This window comes from Oncorhynchus nerka, linkage group LG12 (assembly GCF_034236695.1).
Source record: "Oncorhynchus nerka isolate Pitt River linkage group LG12, Oner_Uvic_2.0, whole genome shotgun sequence".
Classification (NCBI taxonomy): Eukaryota; Metazoa; Chordata; class Actinopteri; order Salmoniformes; family Salmonidae; genus Oncorhynchus; species Oncorhynchus nerka.
Window position 1 is genome coordinate 28102393 of NC_088407.1, and position 23133 is coordinate 28125525.

General features: G+C 40.5%; 1 protein-coding gene across 1 annotated transcript in view; it reads right to left on the reverse strand.

The window, feature by feature from the left end:
- The window catches only part of LOC115138075 (phospholipid-transporting ATPase ABCA1-like), a 225346-nt gene extending 203898 nt beyond the window's left edge, over nt 1-21448 (reverse strand). The window contains exons 1-3 of the mRNA XM_029674482.2: nt 21265-21448; nt 9468-9595; nt 789-882 (exon numbers count right to left, since the gene is read on the reverse strand). Coding sequence (XP_029530342.2) covers nt 789-882; nt 9468-9533 — 160 coding nt within the window. The 5' untranslated portion in view covers nt 9534-9595; nt 21265-21448. The remainder of the gene's footprint in view (nt 1-788; nt 883-9467; nt 9596-21264) is intronic.
- Nucleotides 21449-23133: the final 1685 nt, after the last annotated feature.

The following is a 23133-nucleotide window of genomic DNA, read 5'->3' on the forward strand; positions in this document are numbered from 1 at the left end:
TCAATTAGGGAATTGCCAAGTGTCTGTGTTCATGTTCTGTGTCAGCTGACTTGTGTGTCAGTGTCAGCTGACTCGGCGGCCATCTTGTGTACTCCCTTATCCACTTTAAGAGGGGTTTGACTAGATGGTATACAGCTATGGTCAGAAGTGACTTTTCGTAGCCGGTTAGGAGAACTTTCTTCAGCAAGTTAGGATAATTAACGTAACAGGTTAGGAGAAGGGTTAGGCTTATCTAAAATGCAAAAATTATCCCAGATACAACTCAAATATCTATATTTTGATGTCACTTTGACATAAGCTGCACTTTGACATAAGCCCATCTAGCCATTACCCTTGGATTTGACATGTCAGGTGAACTCACAACAAGTATGGTGTACATTTTAGGACACCCATTCTCCACCTGACCAAATGTCCCTACTTCCTACTCATACTTTATGTCAAAGGGAGTAGGGGTGTCCGGAAATGTACATTATACTAATGAGAGTTTATAGGAAGAGTGATACTGAACAGTGTGTCATAGTCGTAGGTATGACATTTGCTGGGCCACGGTGACATTGCTACTTTTATCAGGTGACAAAGTTACAGCAGCAATTGGAGAAAGGAAGGGACACGCTTGAATTTCACGATTAGAAACATTGTAATTGTAGTGCAATAGATTTCATTTTGGGGGAATTGATATAGTGACACATTTGGAATATGATTTGTGAGCCTGTAGTTTATTTGTGAAGCATCTATTTAAATTGTAAATACTTTATGCAGTTTGCTTAAACTGGGACCATTCTACTTACATTCGCCCTGGTAAATGGGTTGGGTGGTTGATCTCACCCAGACCAGGATGAAGAATAGAAAGAGAGGCCACAACAGCTCCACCACCAGACGCACCTGAATTGAAGATGAAGTAGACAGATTACCTCATGTTAAATCATATTATATCATAGTACAGTATATTACCTCATGAATCCCATACTAGTCTCTGTGTTTGTGTTGCTAATGCCTGTGTACGCCGAGGAACTTGAAGCGTTCCACCTTCTCCACTGCGGTCCCGTCAATGTGGATAGGGGCGTACTCCCTCTGCTGTTTCCTGATGTCCATGATCAGCTCATTCAGTCATGGGTGAACAGGGAGTACAGGAGGGGGCTGAGCCCGCACCCTTGTGGGTCCCCTGTGTTGAGCATCAGCGAAGTGGAGGTGTTGTTTCCTGCCTTCACCACCCAAGCTTAATGATGAGTTTGGAGGGTACTAGGGTGTTGAAGGCTGAGTTATAGTCAATGAACAGCATTCTTATTTAGGTATTGAAGTTGGTCTAGGGTGTCAAGTAAGGTGGAGGTGATATGATCCTTAACTAGCCTCTCAAAGCATGTTGACAGAAGTGAGTGCTACGGGGTGATAGTCATTTATTTCAGTTATCTTTGCTTTCTTGGGTACAGGAACAATGGTAGACATCTTGAAGCAAGTGGGGACAGCAGACTGGGATAGGGAGAGATTGAATATGTCCATAAAAACACTCCAGCCAGCTGGTCAGCGCATGCTGAGGAGGCGGCTAGGGATGCCCTCTGTTCTAGTAGCCTTGTGAGGGTTAACACACTTAAATGTCTTACTCATGTTGGCCATGGAGAACAAGAGCCCACAGTCCTTGGGAGCGGACCGCATTGGTGGTACTGTGTTATTCTTAAAGCGGGCGAAGGTGTTTAGCTGGTCTGGGAGCAAGACGCCGGTGTTCGGGAGCAAGACGCCGGTGTTCAGGAGCAAGACGCAAGTGTTCAGGAGCAAGACGCCGGTGTTCGGGAGCAAGACGCCGGTGTTCGGGAGCAAGACGCCGGTGTTCGGGAGCAACACGCCGGTGTTCGGGAGCAAGACGCCGGTGTTCAGGAGCAAGACCCCGGTGTTCACGATGTGGCTAGTTTTCCCTTTGTAGTCTATGATTGTCTGTAGACCCCGCCACATACATCTTGTGTCTGAGCCACTGAACTGCGATTCCACTCTGTACTTACGTTTTGCCTGTTTGCGTTAACCTTTATGCAGGAAGTCGTGTTCTTTGAGGAATGTATTAGCAATTGTGACGGTATACTATCATTTTGTTGAATGTATTTACGTTTTGAGAAGGCAACTTCATTTTGAAAATGCATTTCCTGTTTTGCAGAAGGCCACAGAGTTACTTGTCTTGAGAACACGCAATTGAGAAAAACTGTAAAGGTCCTGATGATTCCAGGGAATTTGAAACAAAAACTATAGCAACCCATCTATGATTACCAAAAATGCAGCTCTCTCACAGAGCCGTCAGATGTTTCAGTAAATTGCATCACCTCTGCAAAATCACCTGTTATGTACAAATGTGCTTTTTTCAAATCATTGGGTATGGTTCAGTGACGTGAATGAGAGTTCACTGGAGCGTGTGTGTGTATGCACATCGGCGCCTGTGTGTGTGTGTGTGTGTGTGTGTGTGTGTGTGTGTGTGTGTGTGTGTGTGTGTGTGTGTGTGTGTGTCGGCGCCTGTGTGTGTGTGTGTGTGTGTGTGTGTGTGTGTGTGTGTGTGTGTGTCAAGGCATAGTCATTGCAGTCAGGTCGGTCGGCTTCTACATCCCTATACCTTTGAGCTTTTACAGAGGATGAGACTGCAAGCTTCACTGAATCCTCCACTCCTCTGCCCGGCCAAAGCTAACTCACCTCATCTCCGCATACGCTGTCTGCATCCCAAATGGCACCATATTCCCTACTTTGGGCTTCCCATTAAGGCTCTGATCAAAAGTAGTGCACTATATAGGGAATAGGCGATCATTTGGGACACATGCACTGTCCATCCTGCTATAAATGGAACCTAAACCTGAGTGTCTGGACCCATGGGTCCCTTCCCTTCGTTAATATGTCCACTTCACCACCCGCCCGTATCCCTTCTTACCACATCAAAGATCTCAGCCTTTTATTCCAAATAACCCTGGGGAATGAAGAATGGAGAGAAAAAACGATGGACCAAATGGAGGCTTGATGTGTTCTCTTTTAGTTTTTCTCTTAGTCTATCTCTTCATTTGCCCTTTGCAGAGATGGCTCGGAACACTGTGAATACAATTTCACCGTGGCATGGGAGATGGGAGGCTTTTCACCCCTCCTAGCTAATCAGAATTTCAATGGGACTCTTTCCCTATGCTATCTCACTTACATGCATCAACTAGCCACACACTTAAAAAAAGGGTTCCAAAAGGGTTCTTCGGCTGTCCCCATAGGATAACCCTTTTTGGTTCCAGGAAGAACCCTTTTTGGTTCCATGTAGAACCCTTTTGGGTTCCATGTAGATATTCTGTGGAAAGGGTCCTCATGGAACCCAAAAGGGTTCTACTTTGAACCAAAAGGTTTCTACCTGGAATCAAAAAGGGTTTTTCAGATTCTAGATAACTCCTTTTTTCCCCCCCTAAGAGTGTAGTCGGTGAACTTGCTAATGTTGAACCATCTCCTATATGCAGCCTGGAAATACTTCTGCCATGGCAACTTGTGTAGCTAAGGGGCAAGGTAGGAGTACCTGCATTCCCCTCTTGACTAGAGTTCACTTTGAGAGGGAAATTCAGAACAGTCAAAGTGCTCGAACAGCGGGAGCTGTCTACAGGCTTCGCAGGGAGCCAACTAGGGAGAAAGATATTACAATGCTACATCTCGCCTCAACTCTTCACCTCCCTCCCTCATTTAGGCTTTTACGCGTCCCTCTGCACCTTCTCTCTCTCCCTCCGCCGACCTTGTCTAGCGGCGTGTTCATCCCCCCCATCATCTCTAGTGGAGTGACCTAGCTGCTTAGAGAAATCAGAGGCAGCGCTAGCCTGGATCACAATGCGGCTCTCGCAAGAGTCCATAGCCTTAAAACCACTGCTGCTCTTCTACTGACAGGTCTATTGTTGTCAATCCTCTCAAAGGTGAACAACTTATGGAGTCTCTATGGCATGTGTCATGCCATTATTATGCGGTGGTGTAAAATAATTTAAAGTACCACTTAACTTGTTTTGTGGGGTATCTGTACTTTACTATTTATATATTTGACAACTTTTACTTTTACTTCACTAAATTCATAAAGGAAAGAATGTATTTTTTACTCCATACATTTTCCTTGACGTCTAAAAGTACTCGTTAGACTTTTCCGTCCTGCTAAGCAAAATGTAAGCCAAATTCACACACTTATAAACAGAACATCCCTGGTCATCCATATTGCCTCTGATCTGGTGGACTCACTAAACTTGCATGCTTCGTTTGTAAATGATGTCTAAATGCTGGAGTGCGCCCCTGGCTCTCGGTAAATAAATAAAAAAACAAGAAAATGGTGCCATCTGATTTGGTTAAAGGTATCTTTACTTTTACTCAAGTATGACAGTTGGGTACTTTTTACACCACTGGTCCTCTGCCAATACAGTAGTTGTACAAGTTGTCAAACCACATGTTACTGTATATAGGTGTTTTGTTTGTTGTTACTCTGTGTTGTAGCTTCTCCAGTGATCCACAATCCATCATAAAATAACTTAAATGAGCCACACCATGTGGATTTGGTTGATACAGTACATAATCACTCAGCTATTTCTTGCTCCACAATGTTATACTGGATGTATCCAAACGTCAAAAGCACATTATCAATACGAAACTCCCAGTTTTTGAGGGATGTCTTGGGTCATATCACATATCTTCCATTTTCATCAGCCTTACATGTGTCCGGGAAATTGTGGTACCACTGAGAATGGGATTTATTATAATGTATTCCAGAGTATCAGAGGAAAGAGCGAGGAGAGAAGGATCATGGGGGCTCTCTCACTACCGGGCTCTCTAGGCATTAGCCATTGGACACGGTGGTCTTTGTGAATGGATAATCTCTCCCTATGAAATTATGTGAAATGTTGAACCATAAAATCAGTTTCATGCCTTTTATAAAATCCCCAAAAATGCTTGGTCAGTGATTAATTGAATTGGTCATTAACCTGTTCCACTGGATGTCATAAGGTGAACGCACCAATTTGTAAGTCGCTCTGGATAAGAGCGTCTGCTAAATGACTTAAATGTAAATGTAAACCTCTAAAAGACCCTTTCTCCTTGTCAACTCCCATCCAGTTTCCATAAGTCAATATCCCATGTTTCTTTCCCTTGACATGTTCTAATTCAAAACAGAGCCCCACTTGTTTTGAGCCCCACATTTTTTGCTAAATGTGTTTGTTTGTTTTTGCCAGTAAACGTGTCACATATCAGTCTCTTTTCCAAGCTTAAAATGATAAACATTCAACATTGGCCTTGCTGTAAATCCAGCATAATTTCTGCCATGCTCAAAACAACTGTTAATGCAGAGCTGGGAAATCTGACTTCAGTGACTTCAAGACAACTGGGAACTCGGGGGAAAAAATAGCTCTGTTTTTTTTCCAGAGTTCCCAGTTGACTTGAAAGCACCATAAATCCAAAGAATGTCAGACTTTGATGACAAAATTTGCCCACGAAGGACCACTGCGCCACCTTCATGTTCAAGTGAGCACAGCACAACAAGGTGAAAATGTCTTGTATGCTGCTGCATAAATTATGTAATCGGCCAGAGAGATATGTATACTGTGGCTAAGAAAGTAATACCAACTGTATGTTGTGTGGTAAACTGTTAGTAGCCCATGTGCCTCACCTAATAATTTGGTCTATTTACCCCTCTTAATTTCACGTACTGTTCTGACTTGGTGGTGCACATGTAGCCTGTAACCTGTTTTAGAGAAATGCAATCATTTAATATTGTAAGAGCTTTCATTGTCTGCTTTTACACCCCTTTCATTTATCCTATGGTTCTGACTTGGTGTACAGGGAGAACACTGTAAGAACGGCCCATGATCTGAATTCCATCGCTGTACATTTCAAAGGTGCTGAACAAATAGTCCTAGCTCGCTCATTCATTTCTTAATCGAATTTACAGATTGCCTTGTATCCGCTTGTCGTCCCCTTATGCCATAGTTTATACATCTCAATTATCAGTAAAAAAAAAACATTTGTTTAAGCAAGTCAGCCATATCAGCTATGTTTTTTTAAAGGCAGTAAACTCTGCTGTTGGGACAGCTTTATGTAGGCCCTAGCAGTTTGTGGGCACCGTTAGTCACCATTGTAGGACCATTAATGTATTGTTTAGTGTTATATTGTGTAGTGGATTTGCTGCCATGCATCCCCCCAAAAATGTTTTAGTTTATCCCCTAAGATCTACATGCTAAAATTGCCACTGGTCATCTGTATAGAGTATAAAGTCAAAACTTTATTAAAAAGCTGACATGAAAACTTTCCAACGTCTGCTGATTTATGCTGGAATGAGGTGCAGCCTACTGTGCTTTATCCATAGGGAACCCGGTGTACTGGTGGGTGTTTTTCTCATCACCGTCACTATGAGAAAGTTTTTAAAAACTATGTGATTGACATTGACTGAAAAAATTGAGGGCCTTATTGTATCTACTGTGTAACAAACAATGGCATCCCTGGAGGCAGTATAGTTTCACTGACAACAAGCTCTGACCTAAGCGTTGCTGTTGTGGCAACATCTCCCTTAAGTCAGTAATGTCTGTGATCGTATCGCTGGTTGGTGACATCACAGAATATGATATGGCCCATACGCAATTAACTGCAGGGTTTTGTATGTTACTTTTTAAATGTAATCCTTTACACTTACTAGTTACCCGTCCAACATTTTAATCGGTAACGTAACTCTTGGATTATCCAAACTCAGAACGTGATCTGATTACTTTCAGTTACTTTTGGATAACTATCCCCTTGAGAAGCATTAGAAGAAGATAGAAAGGATCCATCAAATGCATCATCATAGTGGTCTCTGACTTGTGGTCAGACTTGCTCAGGTGGAACAAACTTAAACCTGTGCCTTTTTTCAATTCAGAATTGAATGTCATTGAGAAAACAGAATGGTGTCATAACGTATTTTTTTGCAAATATCCTTTCTGAATTTACATTTAATCCAAGAAGTAATCATCTAGTTTTTCTAAAGTATCTGTAATCTGATTACAATATTGTAGCTGTTGAGGTGTTTACATTTTTTTGTAATCAGATTACATGCAATTAGTTACTCCCCAACCTTGATTAGCTGCTACATTAGGTTTGTGTGAGAGAGAGGTGTGTGTGTAAAGAGAGCGAGGTGAAGAGCTAATGTCTACAATCGGGGACATTGGCCGGAGCAAAGTGATATTGGGAGTTGAACCTTTAATAGCCTGAATAAGAGACTAAGTCCTGAAATTCAGGAACTATAGTGCTTTAGGAAAGGGAAAGGGAGAGATTATTAGACAGATTTGCGTCTGTATGTAGGCAGCAGCCTCTCTGTGTTAGGGATTGTTGTTTAACAGTCTGATGACCTTGAGATAGAAGATGTTTTTCAGTCTCGGTCTCAGCTTTGATGCACCTGTACTGACCTTATCTCCTGGATGGTAGAGGGGTGAACAGGCAGTGGCTCGGGTGGTTGTTGTCTTTGTTGATATTTTTTGCCTTCCTGTGACATCAGGTGCTGAAGTTGTCCTGGGGGGCAGGTAGTTTTATCCCTGGTGATAAGTTGTGCAGACCGAACAGCCCTCAGGAGAGATTTGTGGTTGAGGGTGGTGCAGTTGCCATACAGCCCGACAAGATGCTCTCAATTGTGCATCTGTAATGGTTTGTGAGGGTTTTAGGTGAAAAGCCACATTTCTTCAGCCTCCTGAAGTTGAAGAGGTGCTGTTGCGCTTTCTTCACCACTCTGCCTGTGTGGATGGACCATTTCATTTTGTCCGTGATGTGTACGCCGAGGAACTTAAAACTTTCCACCTTCTCCACTGCTGTCCCGTCGATGTGGATAGGGGGGGTGCTCCCTCTGCTATTTCCTGAAGTACACAATCTTCTCCTTTGTTTTGTTGAGTGAAAGGTTGTTTTCCTGACACCACACCGTGAGTGCCCTCACCTCCTCCCTGTAGGATGTCTCATTGTTGTTGGTAATCAAGCCCAAACTTGATGATTTGGAGTTGGAGGCGTGCATGGCCACGCAGTCATGGGGCAACAGGCAGTACAGGAGGGCGCTGAGCACGCACCCTTGTGGGGCCCCAGTGTTGAGAATCACTGAAGTGGATATGTTGTTTCCTGTCAGAAAGTCCAGGACCCCGTTGCACAGGGTGGGGTTGAGACCCAGGGCCTCAAGCTTAATGCTGAGCTTGGAGGGTACTATGGTTTTGAATGCTGAGCTGTAGTCAATGAACAGAATTCTTACATAAGTATTCCTCTTGTCTAGATGGGATAGGACAGTGTGCAGTGCGATGGCGATTGTATCGTCTGTGGACCTGTTGGGGCGGTATGCAAACTGAAGTTGGTCTCGACACCCTGTCTCAGAGGTCTACAGACAATTCCTTCTACCTATATGGCTTGGTTTTTGCTCTGACATGCAGTGTCAACCGTGGGACCTTATATAGACATGTGTGTGACTTACCAAATCATGTCCAATCAATTGAAATTACCAAAGGTGGACTCTAATCAAGTTGCAGTAACATCTCAAGGATGATCAATGGAAACAGTATGCACCTGAGCTCAATTTTGAGTCATAGCAAAGGGTCTGAATACTTATTTTTTAATACATTTCTAAAAACCTGTTTTGTCTTTGTCATTATGGAGTATTGTGTGTAGATTGATGAGGAAAACAATTATTTAATCCATTTTATAATAAGCCTGTAACATAACAAAATGTGGAGAAGGGGTCTGAACACTTTCCGAATGTACTGTTTACTGGAATGTCACTGACTCATATGTTGCTTCTGTATTGGATGAGAAGATGACGATGGATCGTCAATGTTACATAGTTTTCAACATTCCAGTAAAAGTCAAAGCTTTCTCGTGAAATTGGAGGGCACCTGGTATCAAACTCGGTATGTCACACTCCGCCCTAAGATGAGGAGTCAACAACCATCAACAGAGACCTGGATGATGACTGGATGTTTTTTGCTTATTTAGCTAATTTTATAAAAGTCTTTGGACAAAGTTCACTTTGACCAGGAAATCAGCAAAGCGCAGGAGGAGCCCATTTTGCTACAGTAGGACCGAGACAATTGAAATTGTGTCATATACACATATCCCTAAGGTATCACGTTATATAGAGGGTTGTTTTGGTGGGTAAAGGTATAGTCTAGCTTTTATACAAACCTTATACCACTCACTCCCAATGCCCCCTCTGTTCCCATCAGGCTGACTTTGTAAAAGCTAAAACACAGGCTGCAAGTGACATAACATTTGGAAGGTGACACTTCCAACTGTGTGTCTGGGAATGACTCGTTCTCCAGCGAGGGAATTAAGGCAGCATCTCACATTAATATGGACCAGTTTTAGGACAATTCCCTCTACTCTTCCACTATCACAATACCTTAGATGTCTTTGTCCATTGTAACACGAGCACACGGTCATGTATCCTTCTATATCTCGTATGTGGCCGATCTTAGCAGACATAGATTGATTTTACACAGAGGGTGTGCAGTTACCTTTTGTCTCTTCCGAAGAGTGAAGTTCTTCCACAGGAGCAGACCGAGTTGTGTCAGGAGACCCATTATGCCTTATCCAGGCAATATCCTGCCAAAGCGTCGTTATGGCAACCCCCACTTAATAGACCCTAAATGGAATAAAAGCAAGGTTTTTGTTTTAATACAGAGAACAAGGTCATCATAAGGGAACGCCACTAATCACCCACTTCTTTTTAAATCTTCAACGTAGAAATGCTACCAAAAATAATTTACAGAAACTTGTTACAGTTGGAGCCATCCCAAGATTCACCAAACCATATTTTGAAAATGGAAGCAAAGTACTTAAGCAAATGTTTTCATTTAAGTCTCCTCCATCTCCACCAACTGAAGATTGTTTTCAATTAATAGTGTAAAAAACTGTGTAAAACTAACAGCTGTACAGAAAGACTAATGTGAAGGCCAGATTACAGAGGAGGAACTAATTGATGCAATTAAAGCCTTTAAGTCCGAGGGCTGGATGGCATACCAGTTGAGGTACTGTATATCAAACCTTTTTTTCGATGTACTCAGAGATCCGTTATTACCACACCAATAAAAATGGTAGACTATCATATACTCAGCACTATTACTGAAATGGGACCCAGGTGGTAAATATAAATATCCAGTCCAGCTTAAAAACTGGAGGCCCCTTACAATTCAGTGTTGTGATGCAAAAAGAACATTGAATTAAAAAGGTACTGTCTGATGTTATTCATCCTAAATCAGACAGGCGTTCTACATGGACAACACATTGGAGATCATTTAAGACAAGTACTGGAAACAATAAAACATGATGAAAAATCTAGGAAATCAGGTCAGATATTAATAACTCATTTTGAAAAGGCCTTTGATAAAATGCAACTAGAATTTGTCTGTGAATACCTGGACTATAGAATCTCTCATGGGCCATAGTCAATAATGGCTACTTCTCAGAAAGTATTCAACTGTCAAGAGGAGTGAAACTATTGGCACATCTATGTATTATATCTAAATGGTAGCTATTAAAATTAGATCCAACAATTAGATCCAACAAGAATATCAAGGGCTCGAAATCACAGGGCTTAAAAACAAAAGGTATCATTGTACACTGACTAATCTACAATTTGGATCCCAGCAACACCTCATAGAGGATCTAGATAATTAGTCTAACCTCTCAGGATTACAACAAACTATGATAAGTGTATCAAATTATGTATTGGATTGCTAAAAAATACTACTTTTACATTACCATGTAGTTTACCAACAAAGTGATATGACTGTGAAGTGGACATAATCTGTATTCAAATCCCGAAAGAAAGAGATGATCTCACCACGATACATTCTAATTGAAAGTTAGCGAAAATAGACAAGATCTTGCTACCATTGAAAGTTAAATACCTGTCTATTTGTGTGGAAAAATCTCCCTGATTTAATTCTTTAGTCAAATCCCAGTTTATCTATAAATCCAAACAGGTTTTCCAGCAGATTAGTAAGAATGGCTCACCCTTTGTTCAAAAATAGCCTTTTTTCATTTATTGAGACGACAACCTCTCACTTTTGGTTATTTGAAAATGAAATAACTATTTTTAAAACAAGCCATAGAAAGCTGGTTGCAATTTCAGTTCAATCCACCAGAAAAGACACAACAAATATCTATGGAAATGTCTGCTCAATCAAAAATGACAACCAACTCATTGCAGCATTACTGGAAAAATGGAGGCAAGTGGAAGAAGGTAAGGAACTTATCTGTCGGCCCTACATTAAGACCAAAATTGGTTAATTAAAGAAAATTGTGATAAATGATTTAATAAGGACCCCAAAATTGACAGATGCACCATACTGGTTGCAAAATAGTTGGGAAGAGACTTCCGTGTCTGATACCATGGCACATGGTTAATGATCATTAAATCACTTGTTTTGGTACTACCCATATGTAGCTCGTTTCTGGTCGCAGGTTCAGGAATGGCTGAAGAATTGCAACATTTACCTGGAGCTAACTCTGCAAATAGCACTGCTGGGAGACGTTAAAAGCCACGGTCAACTGATCAGTAATACAATAATACTTATAGTAAAAATGTTCATCTTTAATTTACAATCTGTAGATACTATGAGAATAGAAAGGTTCAGGACCCAGGTAAAAAAATATATGGCAAGTAGAAATCAAAACTGGATGGTTTTCAGTGATAGACGGGAGGGGTTGAGGGTAGCTGAAGGGTGGGACTAAAAACAAACCAAAAAAGATAGCTAATATAAAATATACGGTGTCCATAAAATGCATATAGTGTGTGTAAACTGAAAGTTGAAGCCTAAGTATTGTTGTCAATTAGTTTACTCCGATTAGGGAAAGGGTAGTGGGGTTAGTGGATTTATAGAACTTTACAATCTACCTGCAATATTAAAGCTGATCTAACATAGAATCAATCGCAACACTCCAGCTACTTAATAAAGGATAGAAATGCATTGCTTATAGGGTATATTCTTTGTACATGCATCCACAGGGAAGTCATTATGAAGAAGGAAATGTGCATTACATTCCAAATAATTCAGTCTAAAGATAAGAGGCAGCTGTTTATTTCATATGTAGTATTTACAGTATATTCATTATTTACCAAGTATGTTTTATTCATTGTTGAAAGGGGCAATCTGGGATTGGTAAAGAGCTGAGGGATTGGGCTTGATACACCACGCTCAAATGAATAGACAGAGCTACGGATGCCAGAACAGACCATACTGTGCATTATGTCAAAATTATAGTTTTAGCCATGTTTTGAAGCTATAGAGTGTTTGTTTAGAATTGCACTGGTATAAAGAGTGGGATGCAACTTGCTTATATTTTGGGTTCTGATGGGGTAAGACAGTTGAACTAAACTCATGAGGATTATATTCTAATATCCCTGTATTATAATAGCATTTATTTAAAATGCCTAAAAAGAACGTAGCAATCCCAGATGGTTGCCCATATCTAAAATGTACCGTTACAATATGTGAATTCTAGGCACAAACTGTCATGGTTCTACCTGTCACCAGAGGGCGGCAGAGACCGCCCTAGAGACATTACAGACATTCAGGTGTGTCCTATTTACTCATTATGATTTCCCTGAAGAGGTGTGTTTTCTGTTGTCCTTTGCAGGAGCTTGAATTTGTTCACCGTGTGCGTTCGTTTCATGATTGAGTTTGAGACGTAGCGCTTGTTTTTCAAGTGTACTGTGATCCGGCGGCTACCATTTCTCAGTAAAGTATTATGTTTATCCTTAACCACCGATTCCTCATCTGGTCTGTTCTCTGCACCTGGTTGAAACCTCACACAAACCAGTTGTGTGATAATTGATTGCCAACAAATCAACATAGATACCATTTTTTTCAGTTTGTTTTCTTTTCCCGATTTCAGGCGTTACTAAAAAGATGTACGAAACATTTTAATGGCCATGGCACACTGATTAAACAGATAATAAACATATATTGATATACGATGGCATTTTACACTCATCGTGACCTTTATTAAAAACGGAATAATTGCACAACAGAAAGACCCTTACTAGGTTCACCTTTTTCTGCATTCTATTACGGTTACATTAGACATCACCACTGCTTTTTGCAAACCAAATAATACATTTAACCTGGTGATTTACCATCTCAATAACGTACCTAATCAACTCTCACTTCATTTTGGTAGTACTACCACTACGGTAGACACGATCTGGCCCAGGGCATGGTGAACGTGAAGGAACACACACTAATGCCCTGGACCAGAGCTAACACTTCACCAGACATCAGACACTGTATATGTAAATCATAGGCCATGTAGATTGACCTTAAGCTAGGATAGCTACAGTATGTGTATAGTATGGATAGCTACAGTATGTGTATAGTATGCTGTTTTAAGCTGCTTTGAGATACTGTAACATGTCCTGCATAAAGACTTGTAGGACTTTAGGAGCAAAAGGTTAGGATAGAGGATTTGCATTTTAGCCTGAGGCAAAGCCCAGGACAAATATTTTGCTTTTAACTATCCATTTCCTCTTCCTTCCATTTTCACCCTGTATGTTTACATTATTTACCGCTAGGCCTACTTCATAAATGTTTTATTTACTGTCATGGGGAAGTTGAGGTTACTGTACATCCAGGTTTCTAAATCCCATTAGCGTTAAAACTACTGTTTCCTCTAAGTAACAGACAAAACCAAACCTGTAAACTCCAACTTCTTAAGAGTCTTGTTAGGTCTATGGATTTGATCTGGAAAGGTACTATTAACTATGTCCTACTTTTTATCAACTCATACCGTTTATGCAGAAATGAGGAAACGCATACATACATCTTATACCATACTATATACAGACGTAGGAGAGATGGTTGCAATATAGGAATAGGAGGGGCATCAACAGCTACCTGGAAGTGGATCACTGAGGTTAATAAATCTTTTGAAATATTACCATAACATGTTTGATTTTGTACCCAAAGAAAAATGTCAATACAGACCAAAGAAAAAGTCAGCCGCAAACTTCACTACGGGTTTTCCATAAAAACATTTTCTCCTAGTGACAGAGGGAACACTTCTGAATAATTGAAATATGTTGCTGTGCCACAAGACATCTCAATGGTGTCATTAGTTCCAAAGAGCCAAGAACAGAGCACAGAGCGAGGCAGAGGAGAGAGAAAAAGAAAATAACAGGCATGTAGTATGAGATAAAAGTGCTGATGCATGCCTGGCATTTGGGGACTTACTAAATCAGAGTGCATTATTTCAACTCCCGCAATGATGGAACGTGTAAACAGATATTTTGTCATCCGATCGGAGGGCAGAGAGAATGTTCCACCCCTTCCAAAGAGCAAATGCCACCCCCCCTTCTCCATCTTTCTTGCTACTCCCTCTCCTCTTCTCCTTGGCCCTCCATCTATCCCTGTTTTTCTTTATCCCCCTCTCTATTACACGCTCTATTTATATGTGGGAATCATAAAAGTCGCTGAGGCAGGTTCAAGGGGACGGCTTATGGCAAAGTTCATTTTAATTAGTGCCTAAGGGGAGAGGTGAATTGCTGGGTCACGCAAGTATACTGTATCATTACCAGCTTTTCCCAAGAAGTCACTCCCTGGTAAGACACATCAGTATCCAACACATTCCTCTCTAAATAGTGTGGTATTTGAGTTGACATTGATGACGTCTTCAGTCACTAAGTTATATTAATACGGGAAACTACAGCTCGCATTCAAAGATGAATTAACCTTGGTAAAAGGTACTTTCAGGTCAGCTTTATTAACCTACATATCTCGTCAGTGGAAGAAGTACTGCTTTACAAGTGACCATTATTGTGATAGAAGCGGGACATCCTCCTCAAAACGATCCGTCAGGAAGATGAAGGCTTACATGTACACATTGTCCACACTCAAGGTAATAACCCTGTAGATTTACATGGGTATAGATCAGTGGAGGCCGCTGAGGGCAGGACGGCTCATAAACAATGGCCAGAACAGAGCAAATGGAATGACATCAAACACATGGAAACCATGTATTTAATACCATTCCACTCATTCCGCTCCGTTATTCGATACCATTACCATTACCATTACCACGAGCCCTTCTTTAACCTGTCTCCCCCATTCTTCTACACTGATTGAAGTGGATTTAACAAGTGACATCAATAAGGGATTATACTGTAGCTTTCACCTAGATTCACCTGGTCAGTCTATTTCATGGAAAGAGGTTAATGAATGTTAATGTTTTGTACACTCAGTGTATATCAGATTAAAACAATAAAACAAATTACATCAGCACAGCAGTATTTGGCAGGTGCTTCTGATTAATCATCTAACCAAATGTTAATTTTGAAATGAGTCCAGAGAATGTAGCTTGAACATCAAGGCCTGCCTATGACTGCAGCATTTGTTTATGTTTGCATAATGAAAAAAGTCATATGACATTAACTACACAGACAAAAAACACATACACTACCGGTCAAAAGTTTTAGAACACTTCATTCAAGGTCTTTTTCTTTATTTGGACTATTTTCTACATTGTAGAATAATAGTGAAGACATCAGAAGTATGAAATAACACATATAGAATCATGTAGTAACCATAAAAGTGTTAAATAAATCCAAATGTATTTTATATTTTTCAAATAGCCACCCTTTACCTTGATGACACACTCTTGGCATTCTCACAACCAGCTTCATGAGGTAGTCACCTTGAACGCATTTCAATTAATAGGTGTGTCTTGATTTGAATTTCTTTCCTTCTAAATGCGTTTGAGCCAATCAATGTTGTGACAAGGAAGGGGGTATACAGAAGATAGCCCTATTTGGTAAAATACCAAGTCCATATTATGACAAGAACAGCTGAAATAAGCAAAGAGAAATGACAGCCCATCATTACTTTAAGACATGAAGGTCAGTCAATACGGAAAATGTCAAGAACTTTTAAAGTTTCTTCAAGTACTGTCACAAAAACCATAAAGCGCTATGATGAAACCGTCTCCCTTGAGGACCACCACAGGAATGGAAGACCCAGAGTTACCTCTAGTGCAGAGGATAAGTTCATAAGAGTTACCAGCCTCAGAAATTGCAGCCCAAATAAATGCTTCACAGAGTTCAAGTAACAGACACATCTCAACATCAACTGTTCAGAGGAGACTGTGTGAATCAGGCCTTCATGGTCGAATTGCTGCGAAGAAACCACTAATAAAGGACATCAATAAGAAGAACAAGAAACAGGAGCAATGGACATTAGACTGGAGGAAATTTGTCCTTTGGTCTGGAGTCCAAATTAGAGATTTTTGGTTCCAAACGCTGTGTCTTTTTGAGACATACTTAGCCAGCATGGCTACCACAACATTCTGCAGTGATACACCATCCCATCTGGTTTGTACTTAGTGGGACTATCATTTGTTTTTCAACAGGACAATTACCCATCACACCTCCAGTCTGTGTAAGGGCTATTTGACCAAGGAGGAGAGTGATCGACTGCTGCATCAGATGACCTGGCCTCCACAATCCCCCCGACCTCAACCAAATTGAGATGGTTTGGGATGAGTCAGACCGCAGAGTGAAGGAAAAGCAGCCAACAAGTGCTAAGCATATGTGGGAACTCCTTCAGGACTGTTGAAAAAGCATTCCTGGTGAAGCTTGTTGAGAGAATGTCAAGTGTGTGGAAAGCTGTCATCAAGGCAAAGGGTGGCTACTTTGAAGAATCTCAAATATAAAATATATTTTGATTTGTTTTCACACTTTTCTGGTTACTACATGATTCCATGTGTGTTATTTCATAGTTTTGATGTCTTCACTATTATTCCACAATGTAGAAAATAGTAAAAATAAAGAAAAATCCTTGAATGAGTAAGTGTTCTAAAACTTTTGACCTGTAGTGTATAGTAACAAAAAATAAGTGTTGCCTGGGTTACTGTAGACAACCACCACATTTAACATATTTTATGTGCCATTGCAGGAGGTGAACTCTGCACAATAATACACCACATTCCAGAATCACCAGACCACTAACCAAAAAAGCCTAGGCACTGTATAGTAAAAACCTAAAAGTGGACTTAAACCTGCATTGTCACAGACAGTTTGGTAACTAAAGCTTTACAAAGCCAGAGTAGAGTATACCACCAACAGTGCATTGAAGGAGGGCCAAGGGCCTTCTGTTCACTCCGTGATGCTACTTCCCTCCAGAATAACTCTTAAACACCCAAACTAATTCCCCAGAACATCTGTGCTTTAAAACATGGCCATGGAATGGTTCCTTCAAGGTATTGTCGTCCCTCTTTCGGCCAAGCTATTCCTGAACAGCTGGCAAGGGTTATTCAGGACCAGGTTGAAACATTTACCACATTTTGCAACATGAATTATTGCCTCAGATCTGGCGGACTCACTAAACACACATCCTTTGTTTGTTAATGATGCCTGAGTGTTGGAGTAGGCTCTTGGCTATCCGTAAATAAATATATAAAAAAATCTAGAAAATGGTGGCATCTGGTTTAGTTAATATAAGGATTTTGAAATGATTTACACTTTTACTTTTGATACTTAAGTATATTTAAAACCAAATACTTTGACTTTTACTGGGTGACTTTCACTTTCACTTGAGTCATTTTCTATTAAGTTATCTTTTCATTTACTCAAGTATGACAATGGGGTTATTTTTCCACCACTGGTGAGTGGACTGAGAACATTCTTATTAACAGCAACTTGAATTGCCGTTCAATATCTACATTCGCATTATTAAAGGCTGCAGCTACTATATAACAAAGGCTGCATATTGTGTGGCCCTCACAAAGTACAATGTGTTTACTTTGTATAAATACATTTAGCTCAGGCTCCTGACATCCACAGCCTTCAGAAACTCAGTGTGCACTAGGTAATGTATTTGTCTCTGCTTTACTTGAATATTTCATTACGCTCTACACAGACAACATCATTGGGTAAAAAAAAAGAGAAGCTCTGACATAACCAGAAACCTATGTTATAAAAAATGCAGAAGGTCATTTCCTATTTATAAAATGCACGCTCAAGATGGGGCCTCAAATGGTCGTCTTGAAAGGTTTGCCTCTGCACCGGAGCAGTTATGCTGTGCAGCCTGTTTGATTTCTCTATGTAGAAACAATTACATGCAATTTGGCTCAATGGAATGTTATTTGCTCGCTCCTGAAGAGGCATGACCCTGTAAATTGTAGTGTTTTACAGTAAGTATTCTGAAGCATGTAGTGTTGCATTTTCACGTATTCAGCTAATGAGAATTTTATAGGAGAAAATGAATCTCGACAGTCATTAATATTAAAAGGATAGTTCACACAAATTGCAACATTACATTGGTTTCCTTCCATTTGGAGACAGTGGCCAGGTAAACAAAATTAAATATGGATTGATGTCTAACCTTGTACATAGACTGATTTCAGGGTAGGGAAATCAATATGCCATTTTGTAATTTGGGTGAACTATCCCTTTAGTTCAATCAACTTTGTGTACACTTCAGCAATACACTACCTGGCCTACCTTGGCCTTCCTTCTCTGACCAAGTGGGGACAGATTTAGTGTGTCACGTTTTGGTTTTGAATTAGTTAACGTTAACACAACTGTTTTATACAACCAGTATGACCTTGATGAAGTAATATTGAAGTCGTAAATAGTGTCATGACGACGTCATTGCAACTAGTTTCATACTTCCTCCACTGATTCTGTACAATGGCTTTAACTCAACATGTTATTGAATTCAGAAAAATTGAACCAACTGCATTAAAGCCATTGTGTTACATGCTGACCAGACCGGACACGTCGCGTGCGCCAGCATCGCAAAATAAATGTAGAACTCCATGTTATTCAATTATTGCACCCACACTGCTCGCGTTCTCCAACGAGCGTCTGCGTTGCCAAGGGCTAAAATAGAAGTCATTCCTATTTCTGACGCAGATCGCGCTGCAAGTCCTGCCTCTCTCATCTCCTCATTGGTTTTTAGAAGCAGGTACCCACGTGCCATTGGTTATACCCACGTGGGTGATTGAAAGATGAAATGTTTTGCCGGTTGTCGTGGTAATACTATGAAATTGTAGATGCCAATCACCATATAAGTTCAAAGATGAAAAAGCCCGGAAGGAGGAGAGATGACTAGAAACGATTCGGTTGTCCATTTTATGTGTGGATTAATTGCCGGAGTAAAGGACCTTGTGCATTTCAGGTAAAATAACAACTCAATGTTTATATCCCAAGACAAATTAGCTAGCAACAGCAAGCTAACTAAATAGTACAAATTAACTAGCAAGTGCAAGCTAACTAGCTAAATTTCCATACATGTTTAATGCTTTTAGACCTGTCTCCAAATTACTGTCACTGGTTCAGAGTTTGTTTTGATATTTTAACCTGCGTGTCGTGATCGCGTTTGGTATATGGGGACAAAATAAATGTATGCACAATAGCGCACGATGGTGCAAGCGCGCAGCCGGTTTGGGTTCCGTGTTATGTGTGTGTTAAAGACGCAATCTGGATGTGGCACATCCATGTCTGGACTTTGAATTGAATGATATAGAAGTCATTGATTCTTGAACAATATAACGTGTACCCCATCACAACCTAAATATAAGCTTATTTTACTTAATTCTTTGTAAAAAAAAAAACATATATATATTGTCTGTATAGCTTGAAAACATGGATAAATCTAACGTCTGAATGTCATGGACGAGCAGTTGTTGCATCCATATCCATCCAGATTTGTATGATTTGGAGTGTGGTTACATGGCTGCTTCGTTGTTCCAGATTGCCCCTTTATTTGTGTACAATTGTTTTTCATTTGGTCAATAAAGGGCAATAAAAGGGCAATAAAATCATTAAAAATGACATTACACTTTTCCCCCTTTAAAAAAAATAAAAATAACTTACTTACACACCCTACCACCCAGACTGCCCCTTTTAAGTTTTGAAAACATGACAACAAAACTGTTTGTGAAATGTTGAAAATGGGTCACTGCAAAGAGAGCAACTCTTCATGAACTAAGGCTATTTAGATGTTCAAAGCGGCATGTTATTAGCATCAATCAACGACAGTAGAGTCATTAATCTGGTGCATATTACGCAGTCGTTTGCTGCTAATTATCCACATTAGAAGCAACTTCTTGCATGTTTCCCTAAATTAGAGAAGACCTTAAGCTAATACATGTCAATCAAGCTGACTTTGGCATCTAAATGTTTGTGTTCTTCACTTAGTACCACTTTTGCTGAAGGTGAGCATTAAGTATTAAGTAGACAACCGGCTTGTCCGAAGCAAATAGATCATAGCAAAGCATGTGGTATCGCCAAAAGTAGGTGCTTATATATTGTCCTGACCTTTACCCCAACAGAATACTCACTCGAACTCTTCCTGTCTCGTCACATGCTCGGGTAAACACATGACATGAGACTGTCGTTTTATTACATCCTTATCAAGGGATCCAATTGCCTTTATCTCCGCACCAGCAATACAACAGGGTTTTGTTAAATCATTTCGAGTTATGACACTACTACGTAAAAGGCTGAAGTCCAATCTGATCGCTATTACCCCTCTACCTCCCCACCTGTTAAGGCCACACTCCATAATTTGTGCATGCCATTCAAAAAGTGTGAACAATAGATCTCATGACAAGGAAATTACTGAAGAAAATTGTAGGAAATGACCGATACCTCATTTAAAGTCACACGAAGCCGCTGGTATTGAAGCCACTAATGATGATCATTACATTATGTAGCCATGGAAAATATGACAATACAGTGACTCAGCCGAAATACTGACCCAGCCATAGCCCCATGAGGAAACTAGCTAGCAACTATAACAAAGGGAAAGGGGGATACCTAGTCAGTTGTACAACTGAATGCGTTCAACTGAAATGTGTCTTCCGCTTTTAACCCAAAACCTCTGAATCAGAGAGGTGCAGGGGGCTGCCATAATTGACATCCACGTCCTTGGCGCCCGTGGAACATTGGGTTAACTGCCTTGCTCAGTGGCAGAACCACAGATGTGTACCTTGTCAGCTGGGGGATTCGATCCAGCAACCTTTCGGTTACTGACCCAATGCTCTAACCACTAGGCTACAACAACAACCCGCAGCATCGCATGACACCTTACTACAGTATGTAAAATGTACATAAAAACACACAAAAACACATTTGGTAACTGGTACCAAATGACGCTTAGAGTTACTTGTTTTCATGAATCCCAAAGACAAGCATGTTATAGTATATCACAGTGCAACTATATAGTAATCATGTAGTTTCTATGTAAACAGGCTACCTGTTCATTTCTGTATTGTAAAGTGTTACCAAAAATCTACTTATGAGCAACTTACCTCCTAGCTCTTTGGACTATAATTATTCTCAGCACATATTTTGGAGTCCCCAGATGAAATTGACCCTGTGTAAACTCCAAACGTACTCACACTCTTCCCTCTGAGGCTGCTCTCTCTCTCTCTCTATCCCTTCTCTACTTCCCTGTCTCTATCCCCTTTTATCTAGCACTATGAAGTATGCAAATGACCTCTACAGGGACTGCCATGGCAACAGTACTCAGGTAATAGGTGATGAGGTACATAGTGTGCAGATATACCTTACACAACGTACTCCCTTTAGCTCGACTCAGGAGCACGTGTTGACTCTAGTCTTATCTTAATTGGCTGAGGTAAAAAATCAAGGGGGAGGGATGTCATGGCCTTGAGAAGATCATACGTTCTCATAACTCAAGTCTTAAAAGGTCTCGTAACCGTATCGTAATACATTATACCTGTAGGCTTTAGGTCAAGCGTTACCGAAGATCTTTTAATGTCTAAGCTAAACAGAGAAACAAATCATTTCACTACGTTTCTGAGGATTGTTGGCTAGGTGTGAAAATAAAGTTCAATGATGTGTCACTATAGAATGGTCCTGGTCTCCCCTGTCTCTAATCTGATTCATTAGGATGTAAAAGGCTGAACTGATCCTGTATCAGCATTCCTTCTCTGAGACGCTCGATACAGACGGCCCCTGGACTTCAAAAGTATTCTCTTACAAGACTAGCTGCATATTGAATTACATCCTGTGGTAACCAGATCTTCAACAAAGCATTAGAAATTCAAACCCAAAATTTGACTTTATATTTATTATTCAAATATGATTTTATAAGGGAACAGACGGGAACGAGCAGAGCATATTTAGAAACAGCCAAGTTGTTGATATTGATGATGCTGTTGATGACCAACTTGTGGATGCATCACAGAGAGCCGGTTAAGTGCATTTTCTGTCGAGTTTTATGGGAACTATATAATTTGGTAACAACAGGATAAGGGTTTACTGCTTTCAGTGATAAACTATAATACCAACGGTGCATTGAGGGGGACATAATTATGTATATTAGGAGGATGTTTACTATGGGAGCAGCCAGGAAACAAACAGGAAACACATCATTGCAGCCATATGAGAATGTTTAGTATTCGATAAGCATGGCCTAATGGCCCACCAGCCACTGACACTTTTTGACCCGTGTTTGGCAGGTAGTCTGGCGCTTATTTCAGACCCTGCATTAACATTTATGTTGATTCTACGTAATCCTATCTATGTTATAAGTAGATTTTAAAATGTATATTTGTATTCATAATGTATCAGGTGCTTCAGTTCCGCTCCTCACACCAATCTCAATACATTCCCAAATGTTCATCTAATCATACAGTATGTAATACAATTTCAAGAGCACCCATATGTTGGATATCCATCATTTAATACTTTTTAAATATTTAATGGATAACATATAAAGGGCGATATTCATGACAGAAGACCAACTCCATGACTAAACTCTAAATGAAGGAAAGTGACCTCGGTCTAGTAAGTTCATCAACTCTGCGATCTCTTGAGCGCACTTCAAAATGTTTCTATTCCATATGCTAGCTCAGGGGGTTGCAGAGGCTCGTCCTAGTGGTGTTTGAGTGCAGTCTCAATCAAAAAAATATTCACACCTATACCGCCCAGGTGAGACCTCCGCTGCCCAAAGTAATTGCTTCAATTAATTAAGTGTTGGGGCTCACAGGCAACCAGCAGACACTGGGGCCCAGCCGATCCCAAGCCAGTTAACCCAGCCTTAAACTGAAAATGCGTCCCAAATGAAACCCTATTTTCTTTATAGTGCACAATTATTGGGCCAAAAGTAGAGAAAAAAGAAGGGAAAGGGGGCCATTTGGGACACAACCTGG